The 10817-nt window shown below is 58.0% G+C and overlaps 1 protein-coding gene across 1 annotated transcript; it reads right to left on the bottom strand.

Annotated features, from left to right (window-relative positions):
- Positions 1 to 498: 498 nt before the first annotated feature.
- SHISA8 (shisa family member 8) lies at positions 499 to 10514 on the bottom strand. Its single transcript, XM_041416836.1, has 4 exons — positions 9967 to 10514; positions 1999 to 2123; positions 1755 to 1895; positions 499 to 1234 (listed from the first exon to the last, which is right to left on the bottom strand). Exons 1-4 carry the CDS (start codon positions 10512 to 10514, stop codon positions 921 to 923), a joined length of 1128 nt encoding a protein of 375 aa, XP_041272770.1. The 3' UTR covers positions 499 to 920.
- Positions 10515 to 10817: the final 303 nt, after the last annotated feature.

Here is a 10817-nt window from a genome sequence, read left to right as displayed (position 1 = left end):
AACAGAACTGTACTGTTTGCAGTGAAAGTCCCTTGGAGGAGCAAGTGTAGTGTCTCCATGCTCCTCTGGAAGCAGCTCAAGAGGATGGCTCAAGCAGAGCCAAGCAAGGTGGAGCTGGGCCAGAAGCCTGCAATTTTAGGAGCTTATCTAGGGGAGGAAGTCTGTTACCTGACCTTGCTTTAGAACAATGTCCTTTCGCTCCATCTCTTTGTTTCTGTGCTCCCCCTGGTAAAACTCTGTCAGAACCATTAAACTTCAGGCAGAGGAGATCTGTTTTTCGTGCAGCTGCTTGAAGGGTTTTGCAGCGGGCCCTGTAAGCTGTGTTCCCACCACGTGCCCCATTGCGAGGGCTTCCCCAGGCCCTTTGGGGGAGTGGGCTTTGCGCCCTGCTGCCCCGGGGAAGGTTTTGTGAGCAGTGTGAAGTTCGCCAGCCAATTCATGCCAAGGCCATACAGTTTAATGTGTTATTTATTGACAAGGTGGAGGCTGGGGCAGTGGGGAAGGGAGGAGGCTGGGGAGGGAAAGGGGCTGCTCGGGCTGTGCAGGCAGCGTGGGGGCGGTGCTTTGAGTCAATCGTTCTTCCCCTCACCACGTCGGAGGAGCCAGGTGAGGGTGCCTGGCCCAGCAGGATCTGTTCCCAATCTGTCCAGCATTGGGCCCCTTCCCCTGAGCAGGGTACGGCCAGTGTGTCCCCGGCTCAGCTTCTTCCGGACGTGGGCTGAGAACGCCTGAAACTCGTCCGGATGAGTCCCCAGTGCCTCCTCGATGGTGAAGTGCAGCGGGCAGTCCGCATCCTGGCCCAGGAGGGACGGCGCGTCTCCCGCTCTGGCCAGCCTCGCAGTTCGTGTGAGTCCTGTGATGCTCTCCTGCGGTGGGCTGCCCGCGATGGCAGCAGCCCCAGTCCCCGGTGGCACTGGCCGTCACACGGTGACCTCGGTCTTGCTGTTGGTGGCGAGGTGCCGGGAGTGCTGCCCGTACAGCGAGGTGGAGGGGCCGAAGGCCTCGGGCGGCCCCTCAGGGCGCAGGGTGGCCAGGCCCGGGCGGCGGGGGCCGCGATGGGGGCCCCCCTCCCAGCCCCCCGGGAAGGCCAGACCCCCCGACATCTTGGGGCCCTTGGCCTTGGTCAGGGGGCAGCCCTCGGCCAGGACCGGGGTCTCGGCTGGGAAGGGCAGTGTGCTGGCGGGGGGTGGCTCCAGCCCCCCGAACCGCCTGTAGAAGTCCTCGGTGGCGCTCTCTGTGGGGACAGGCGTGCAGTGTCACCCCTGCAGGGACACTCCCTTCTGCTGGCACGGGGGGACTAGGGAGGGTGCAGTGGTGGAGAAGGCTGGGATGGGGCTGTAGGAGGGATTCCGGGTGCTGGGGGGGATACTGGCAATGAACTGGCTGGGCAGTGCTGTTGGGAGATCCCGGGGAACCAGGATTGCGGGGCAGTGCAGTGTGTGCATGTGGATCCTGAACCCTGATGGGGTGGGCAGCGCTTCAGGTCTGTGTGGGATCCTGAGTGCTGGTTGACTGGGAAGCACAGTGGATCCGTGGGGGACCCTAGGCACTGACTGGCTGGGCAGCGCAGCTGGCTGGTGGAGGAGCTGCAGAGTTTCTGCTGTGAGCAGCAGCCACCCCAGGAGCATTGGGAAACTGGGATGCTTGTCCTGCCTGTGCCCCTTTGTGAGCCCCGTGCCCCTCCTCGCTTAGTTTCTGGGGTCAACAGGGTGCACACCTCCAGCCATCCCCCCCCCCATGACAGCGGCACTCACCTCCAACCTTGAGGGTGGTGTAGGAAGTGTAGTCCGGGGCTGACAGGGCCAGGCTGCTGGCCAGCGGCAGGCGCTTGCCATGGCTGTGGGGCCGCCCCAGTGAGGGGCCAATGGCCACTGCGTTGTTCAAGGGTGGCTTGTCTGGAGGGGCAGAGACGGGTGGGGGCTCAGCCGTAGACTGTGCCCTCCCACTGCCTTTATTTGCTCAAAGGAATTTATTTTCCCCACCACACCAGTGCCTTACCTGTGCTGTTTCTGGGGGGCCCCCGGGCCAGCCCTTCACTCAGCGGGACCTGCACACCCCCCATGAGGCTGTCCATGTTCTCAGAGGGGCTGTGGCCTGGCTGCTTCAGCAGATCTGTCAGTGTCCTGGAGAGGGGGTGAAGGGCTGTTAGAACAATATCCTGCTCCCCTGGGACCCCTAATTTGTCCCAGCCCTGAACTTCACTCTGAAGGCAGAGCTAGGCAGCCTGGGGCTAGGAAAGAGCCACTGGGAGTAGTGCACCCAGAGTGCCCCCAGTCTTCTGCAGCCCGGGCTAACAAGTCTAACAGCTAATTGGGATCTGGCTGGGGCTGAGCCCTCCTGGAGCATCAATGGGTAAGAGTGGTGAGGAAGATGCACGGCTTGCAGCAGGCTGCAAGGGTACGATGAACTGAGGCAAAGCAAACTGATCTGATGGAAGCTGGAGCAACACCTTTGGGATGCTCCCCTGGAGCGAGAGCCTGGTGGAACAGGGGAGAGGAAGAAACACCTCCACTCAAGTCCCTTTGAAACAGAGAAGACCCCAAGGAAGGGATTAGAGAAGCACTTGTGTCCCTTCAGGGAAGGAAATAAACTAGTGGCAGCCTCTGGCGCAGGCGCTGTCTGTGCATAACACCCTCCTTGTAAGTAACAACATTAAATATTAAACACCATTACATAAGATAGAGCCCTATTTCGTTTAACATTCATGGACAGAGATTCTGCAGTCCCACCACAGCGTGCTGGCAGTGCCAGAGCGAGTCATGCTGGTGTGCCAGAGCAGGGCACTCTGGGCATGCCAGAGTAGAGCACGCAGGCAATGCCAGAGCGGGGCACAGCAGCGGTGCTGGAGCAGGGCACACTGGCAGTGCCAGAGCAGGGCACGCCAGCAATGCCGGAGCAAGGTACACCAATGCTGGTGGTGCCAGAGGAGGGTACAACAGCAGTGATAGAGGGGGCACAGCGGCGGTGCTGGAGCAGGACCTAGCCACGTGCCACTGCAGCCTTTGGCAGCAAGTCTCAGAACAGGATGGGATGCTCCTACTGGCGTAGGGATTTGTGATGAGGAGACACACCATTCCCCCTGCAGAGACCATGCCTGCATGACTGCAAGAGTGCAGGGGTTTGGGATGCTCCCCTGGAGCGAGAGCCTGGTGGAACAGGGGAGAGGAAGAAACACCTCCACTCAAGTCCCTTTGAAACAGAGAAGACCCCAAGGAAGGGATTAGAGAAGCACTTGTGTCCCTTCAGGGAAGGAAATAAACTAGTGGCAGCCTCTGGCGCAGGCGCTGTCTGTGCATAACACCCTCCTTGTAAGTAACAACATTAAATATTAAACACCATTACATAAGATAGAGCCCTATTTCGTTTAACATTCATGGACAGAGATTCTGCAGTCCCACCACAGCGTGCTGGCAGTGCCAGAGCGAGTCATGCTGGTGTGCCAGAGCAGGGCACTCTGGGCATGCCAGAGTAGAGCACGCAGGCAATGCCAGAGCGGGGCACAGCAGCGGTGCTGGAGCAGGGCACACTGGCAGTGCCAGAGCAGGGCACGCCAGCAATGCCGGAGCAAGGTACACCAATGCTGGTGGTGCCAGAGGAGGGTACAACAGCAGTGACAGAGGGGGCACAGCGGCGGTGCTGGAGCAGGACCTAGCCACGTGCCACTGCAGCCTTTGGCAGCAAGTCTCAGAACAGGATGGGATGCTCCTACTGGCGTAGGGATTTGTGATGAGGAGACACACCATTCCCCCTGCAGAGACCATGACTGCAAGAGTGCAGGGATGTCCACTCAGGGCTTTTTTTGGCTTGCTGATCCCCAGCTCACTGTCAGCATGCCTTGCGCCTCGACGGCTCTGGCTGGCTCACAGACGCACACCGTGAGCTGACGGTTAACGAGTGGTTGGATGATAAAACAGCAGATTAAACTCAACATGCATAAATGCAAATTGGAGAGGAAGAGGGGAATAATCCTGACTTGGTAGATGTGTCAGCTCATGGCACCAGTGTGCTCAAAAACCTAGTGAACGTGATGCTCGGAATTTCCAAGAAAAGCAGTGAGAACAAGGAAGAAAGCAAGGAATTGTACCTGGGGGATACTTATGCTTGTGGAGACCTGAGGGAGCCTTTTCCCTCCCAGTTTGGAATCAGTCAGCATCACAGGGCAGGGGCAAGAGCAAAGCTACAAGGAAGGGTCACTCGCCCTGTGGGTTAATTTCACATCATTCTTGGGAAGCTTTGTGTAGCAAACCCTCTGGGATCACTTAATCTCCAGATGGGCCAAGAGAATGCTGAAAGAGCTGAAGAAATTGAAACGAGCGAGGAACAAACCCTGGCAGCTGACCAGCTGGAAGGCAGCTTGGCAGAAAAGGGCCTGGGGATCCTGGTGGACCACAAGCCAGCAGAGTGCCCTTGGGACAAAGGCGCTGAATGGTTTCCTGGTCTGCATTAGGCAAAGTGTTGCCAGCAGGTCTGAGGAAGGCAATCCTTCCTCTCTGCTCGGCACTGGTAAGGCCACACCTCTGGAGTGCTGGCTCCAGCTCAATACAGGAGAAGCATGGATGTACGGGAGAGAGTCCAGGAAAGGGACACAAAGCTGGGACTGGAGCATCTTTTGTATGAGGAGAGGCTGAGAGAGCTGAGACTGTTCAGCCTGGAGAAGTGAAGATTTTCGGGGATCTTATCGATGTACGTGAGTATCTGAAGGGAGGGTGCAACAAGGACAGTGTCAAGCTGACAAGAGGTGACAGGTGCAAAGTTTAAACAGAAGAAAAAACTTTGTTTTTCCTGCAGGAGTAGTTAAATGCTTGACCAGGCCCCCTGGGGAGACTGTGGCATCTCCATCCTGCAGCTATTCAAAACCTGCACCTTCCCAGGAACCTTCCTGCAACAGACTGACCCAACCAGGGTTCCGGGTTCGTGGATGCTGCAGTCAGAGAATCTCTGGGCACAAGCCTAGGCGGGCAGGGACTGTGCCTAGGCAGGGCAGGGGGAGGCAGGTCCCCTGAGGCCATGGGTGTGGGCTGTCAACTCGGGGAGCTGCCGCCCTGTCAACTCCCACCTTCCCTGGGGTGCACAGCTCACCAGCCCCTCCCCACTGGACGCTGCCTGCTCTTGCCTGTCCCTGGGGCCAGCGCTCAAACAGGCTTGTTTCAACAGGAAGTCCGATGCGATTTGACCTATTTTTTAAATTATTTTTTCTTTTCCTCGGGTCTGTTTATGAAGCTTGAGCAGTCCTTTATCTATGACTTCTCTCCACATAAATCTGTCAATGCTCTTTCTCATAAACGTGCCCTCTGTGCTGACCGCTCAGGGCATGTGGACAATAACAATTAACAACAACGGCTCGAGCAGCAATTAATGAGCTGTTTTGCTAAGGTGAGGAGCACGCATGAGTCCCCAGCACCAGCAACACTTGGATTCACCCTGCCCTTGCACCACGAGTAGTGCCTCTGGCCAGGGCTGCCAGTAGAGCTCTCAGGGACTGCACCCCTTCCCTGGCTCATCCCCAGGTGCTGCAGTGCAGGGAAGGTGGACATGGAAGGTGATACTATGGAGGAGCTGTTGTCTCACTGAACCTTGGGGATTTTGAGCCTCAGCCTGGTCCTGTGGCTGGGGGCTTGAGGAAGGTCAAGCCACACCTCCCTAGGTCACCTGTTGGTCTGCAGCACCAAGATGGATCTGGAGTGCAGATGGAGGAAGGGAATACAGAGCAGATGTAGCTATAGATCTGCACTGCTCATTTGCAAAAAGTCCTGATGAATGGAACTACTGAGGCCTCCATCTACACTCTGGCCATGGATGCAAAGGACATAAGGCCATGTGTGCAGGTGGCTTGCCACCCAGCTTGCCTGAGCATCAACTCGGGGGACATGCAGCCACCACCATGGCAAGCCTACTTCTGCTTAAGGGTGCAACAAAGATGTCCCAAACCAGCCTAGTGCAAGACCTGAGACTAAGCACAGAGGCAGATCCAGAAGCAATAATGATGGAGGCCAAGAGATCCTAGTAGCAGAAGCCATGCATGAAGCACTCAGTGCTCCTGATCCAGCCCCAGGGGATGTGCTTATGTGGGAGCAGGATGCTGACCTGGCACGGCAGCCCAACCCAGGGCCTGACTCACTTTTGGGAGGCCCAAGCCCCACACCTGGCAAGTCCAGCAGGAGAGAGTATGCCAGTCCTGGCAAGGGGGCAGGGAGCAATGAGGGGAAACAGGAGCACAGCCTCCAGGAGAGAGATAATGAACTGATGGGGTGAAGTGACATTGCCATGAGCTGAACACTTGGTGGGGACACAGAAGGTGGCAGCCACTGGATGACTGGGGTGATGATGTTTGGATCAGAGGTGCAGCATTGCAGGAGGCACAGGTGAGCATCCTGGCTGCTCAGACCACCTCTGCGCCCAGTGAGAGCCTCATCTTCACCTCCCAAGGGAGACATTTCCCACAGCTTATGGTGTGTCTGCTCAGGGCAGGGGTGCCCATCCATGCAACTGAGCAGCACTGTGGGACACCTGCCCAGTGGGGCTGGTACACTCAGGGATGCTCAGGAAGGCGTGGGGTTATCAAGGTGTCTTTGCAAAATGGGACTTGCAGTGGTGGGTATTGGAGCTTGGGCAAAGTGGAAATCAGCATCCCCGAACATGATATTCAGTCTAGGGACAGACCTCCAGGTCTCCTTCCCTACTGGAGCTGGATCCTCATTTGTCCCCCAGAGAGCCAGAGCAGCACGTGATAGCACACCATGCTGCCTGCAAACACCTTTTCTAGGTCTTCACCACTACCTGCTACCATGAACACCAACTGCAGGCATGGCCCTGGACTTGAGCATTGCCAGAGAAACACTCAGCACAGCTGGAGGCACAGTGGGGCCAAATTTGGGGACCCCAAATAGCACAGGGAGACCCAAGGAGTGAAAAGCCAGAGTTGAGCACTCACCTACTGCAGCTGCCAGGGCACCTGCTCCTAAGAGCTGTTTTGCTCCTCTCAAGAATCCCCACTACTCCCTAGGACACTGCTCCTTGCCCAGTTCTTCCCATAGGGTTGTTCACACCAGCTACAAATTTGCAATTCCCACCCAGGAGGTTTTCTGGGAGAGGTCCGGGGCACGTGCTTGCTCTCACTGTAATGGGCACAGACAGATCCTGGAGGCCCCCAAGGACCCAACGTCCTCGGAGATCTGGGGACTGAAGAAAAACACAGGCAGGTGTTCCTGACTCAACGCGGGGTTTGGCCAGGCTAAGCGAGTGCCGGGGACAGATGCCAAGCATGAGCCGAGCAGGAAGGAGAGGGGATTGCAGGAGCTGCCATAAGGTCCTGCAGGAGAAAGGCGGATGAGGACGGGAGGACAAACCAGGTAGCTGCAGTCACTTGAGCACCCACTTCCCTGGGTGGACCAGCAGCAAAATCCATGAGGAGACAAAGACATGCTGGAGATGGCCGAGGTGTTGGGGGTCTCAGGACAAGCTGGACACAGATTCAGGTGTCTCCATCAGAGAGGAGCTAATGGACTTTTTGCCCCTGGCCACTCTTCTTGGGTTTGGACCAGGACCGGAACCGTGACAAACAACATCTGGAGGTGCAGAAGTGGTTGACCTTACCCCCCAAGCGAGAAACCTGCAAGCAGCAGCAATGGGAGCTGTCCAGGGCAGCACAAAGTGCTCCCCAGGAGCGGAAAAACCCCGGCAGGAGGGAGGGACAGGAATGGAAATCAAGACAACCATGCAACAGGGAGCTGGCCCAAGGCCATGATGCGGTGCCCAAGGAGCAAATGAGAAGCTCCTACCTGAGGCACCAGGAGAGAGGCAAGGTGGCACTGCCCATGCCTTGGACCATGCGTGGGTACAGTGGCAGGTAGAAATAGCCCCACTGTCTCAGAGGCACCAAGACGAAGCATATACCCCCAGCTGCCCAGGCACAGTGGAATGGAGGTGACAGTATCCCTTTTAGGATGCTGATGCTGTGTACCCAGCCTTTGGCACTGCCTCCATCAGCCCAGCACCACAGAAGTCATATCAGCCTGGTGTCTTGCCTGGTTCCTGGGGCTCTGCACCTGATGCACCACTCCTGCCCTGCCACAGCTTTCCAGTCACCATCCCTGAGGAAGCAGCTGCTCACAACTTGCTTTGAAGGACACAGGTCACAGAAGAGGGCAAGACTTCTCCTGACTTCTGCAGTGATGGAGGTGCCCTTCTGATTTTGTCCCCCAAAGATGGATGAGAAAAACTCACCTTCTCCCCATCTGTATGCTAGTGCCCAAAAGATCTGTGGCTTTATGGAGAACAGGTACCTATCTCTCCAAACTCAGTGGGAAAATTCAGGCTTGCATGAGTTTAGAGAGGGAGGGGGACCAGGCTCCAGCAGCACAGAATTGAGGCTACCCACAGAAAACAATCCCTGGTGAGTGGCAGCAGTCCCACCAGCATGATGGTGGGAGAAGGCAATACCCAATGGCAGGGGATGAGGACACGGGTCTGAGTGTCCCAGGATCTGACCCCTCCCTGAGCACAGTATCTCCTTCCCAGGAGGTGGGGGGGAATGACCAAAAAAAGACGCGGCGGCAGGCGAGTGGAAGGGGATCAGGAGGCTGGCGGAGGCCGTATTGATCCTGTCAAAGTGCCAGCACTTCCTCAGGCAACACAGCGGGGAGGCGTGGGCACGTAGCAGCACACAGCCAGGCTCCCTGCCAAGGTGGGGGCAAAGCATGGATCCCCCCCAAAACTGCTTCTTGTGTCTTAGGAGGGTCCTGTGACCTTCCTCCATGGCTCAGTATGACCCTTATCCAACTAGGGGTAATCAGCCTCTGCTCCCCTGGGTGGATGCAAGAAGTAGGATGGGTCTGGATTTGGGGTGCAGCACCCAGTGGCTGCATAAGTCCCAAATGGCCAGGGGGGAAAGGGTGCTCCAGGGGAAGGAGAGATTGTGATGGTGATGGGGGTTGCAATCAGGACAGTTGCCCGATCATTCTGATGAAATAATTTCCACTAGCCCTGCTTTTCCTTTTTTTAAAAGCTAAAATCCCTTAACAAAATGGCAAATGGCATGAAAATTGGTTTCTCTCCAGGCTTGATGTCCTCACCGGGAAGATGCAAAGTGGAGCCCCAAAATGGGGAGAGAAGCATGTACTGGCAGCAGGAGGGAGAGGGGAAGATGCAGCGACAGCCACAGCAGCAGCACAGGAGTTGGGGGACATGCAGGGGGTCTCCAGTGTCCAAGTGTGTCTGACACCTTGATCTTCCCCCCGCCAGCCCTGTGCTCAGCCCCAGGAGCGGGCTGAAAAGCAGGGGTTGGAGCCCCAGGGCATGCACTCCAGGAAGAAGCTGCCCAACTTTCCACTGGAGGGTGTGCTCTGGGGGGTATAAGAATGTGGACACCCCCTGCAAGGGCAGCGTCCCACGCCGGTGCACAGAGCAGACACCAGGGCACACCCAGGCACGCGCACACGCGTGTGTGCACACATGCACACAGAGTTGGCGCAGCAGCCACAGTGGAGCTGTCATTGCCACCTCGTCTCCCCAGCACTGCAAGCAAGGCTGAGATCAAGGGGACTGCAGTCCAGAGTCACCCCACACACAGTCAGACCTGGTCTCACCTTCCTGGGACATTGGGAACCACACATTTGTTGGTGGGGGAAGCCACATCCTATAGCTCACATGTCACCCACCCCACTGCCTGGTGGGATGGCACTTCTGTGCCAGGGACATGCCTCCTCAAGAGACAGAGCAGGTCATTTTGAGAGGAGATGGGTGTACAACCACCCCTTCTCGTGGAGGCTGTCCTGGCTGCCAGCTCCCCCTACCAGCCAACCCACCCCCTGGTGTTTCAGCATGCTGGACAGGGATTTTAGGGATCTCCTCACCCTCTTGGCAGTCCCAAGGTGAAGCCAAGGCTCAGTCTATGCAATCGGCTAGGAACATGAGCTGCCACCCTTGGGGAGATGAAACAGGGAAGATGAGGGGACTGGACCCTTTTACCTGGAGACGGTCATCTCTGTCTGGGGACCCTGTGCCTTCTCCAGGCCCAGCTTGGTGAAGATGCCCACCAGCACCATGATGGCCACCACACCGCAGATGATGTAGACGATCATGTTGGTCTTGTCACGAGTGGGGTCCTCGGGGGTCTCATCCACCCGGGCAGGCGGCTGGCCCGTGTTGACCCAGTTGGGGGTGTCATAGTTGGAGCAGCCACTCTGGTCCAGCCGCCCGGGCTTGAACTGGCAGCAGAAGCGGTACCCGCAGGTCCCGCAGCAGTACTGGTAGATGCCGGCGTTGCAGTTGAACGGGGGGTCCCACTGCCCCATCACGTCGTAGTACCCGCGGCAGCGGTCCCCCCCCGGTGGTGCCGCTCCGGTGGGCGCGGGGACCGTGGTCTCCGGCGGCGGAGCCTGGCTGCTGTTCCCGCTCTCCCCGGGCCCCCCGGTGCTGGGCTCGCCGCTCCACACCCGGCCCGGCTCCAGCAGCACCAGGCAGCAGATACCCACGACGTAGCTCGGCTCCATGCGCCCGCGGCTCCGGGGGGCCATCCGGGCGAGGAGACGAGTTAGAGCCGCTCGCCCGGGACCGGCCGCATGGCCGCCGAAGAGCCCCGATGGAGGAGAAACGGGCTGGGGAGAAGGGGGGCGTAATGGAGAGAAGGCAAAAAAGGGTAGAAAAAAAGAAGTGGGTGAAAAATAAAAGTGTGAGGGGACGTACCCCTTCCCCGTTTCTCCCCAGATCGGCCGACAGGCAGAGATTCAGAGCAGGGGGCGAGGCGGGTGGCATGGGAGAGCCGCCGCCTCCCGCCGGCCGGGGAGGGGACGCGGCGGCGGGCGGCGGGAGCGGGCGGG

This window comes from Onychostruthus taczanowskii, unplaced genomic scaffold, assembly GCF_017590055.1.
Source record: "Onychostruthus taczanowskii isolate IOZ18803 unplaced genomic scaffold, ASM1759005v1 scaffold53, whole genome shotgun sequence".
Classification (NCBI taxonomy): domain Eukaryota; kingdom Metazoa; phylum Chordata; class Aves; order Passeriformes; family Passeridae; genus Onychostruthus; species Onychostruthus taczanowskii.
The sequence above is the reverse complement of the archived record's forward strand: the minus strand, read 5'-3'. Positions and strand labels throughout refer to the sequence as shown.

What these genes read in the sequence shown, in the direction of transcription:
- SHISA8 (XM_041416836.1), bottom strand. Translation starts at nt 10,514, where the DNA reads ATGGCCCCCCGGAGCCGCGGGCGCATGGAGCCGAGCTACGTCGTGGGT. An exon ending in ACAGAGATGACCGTCTCCAG is followed by an intron (nt 2,124 to 9,966) that starts GTAAAAGGGTCC and finishes CCCCCTCTCCAG; the next exon opens with GACACTGACAGATCTGCTGA. An exon ending in GCCCCCCAGAAACAGCACAG is followed by an intron (nt 1,896 to 1,998) that starts GTAAGGCACTGG and finishes CTGCCCCTCCAG; the next exon opens with ACAAGCCACCCTTGAACAAC.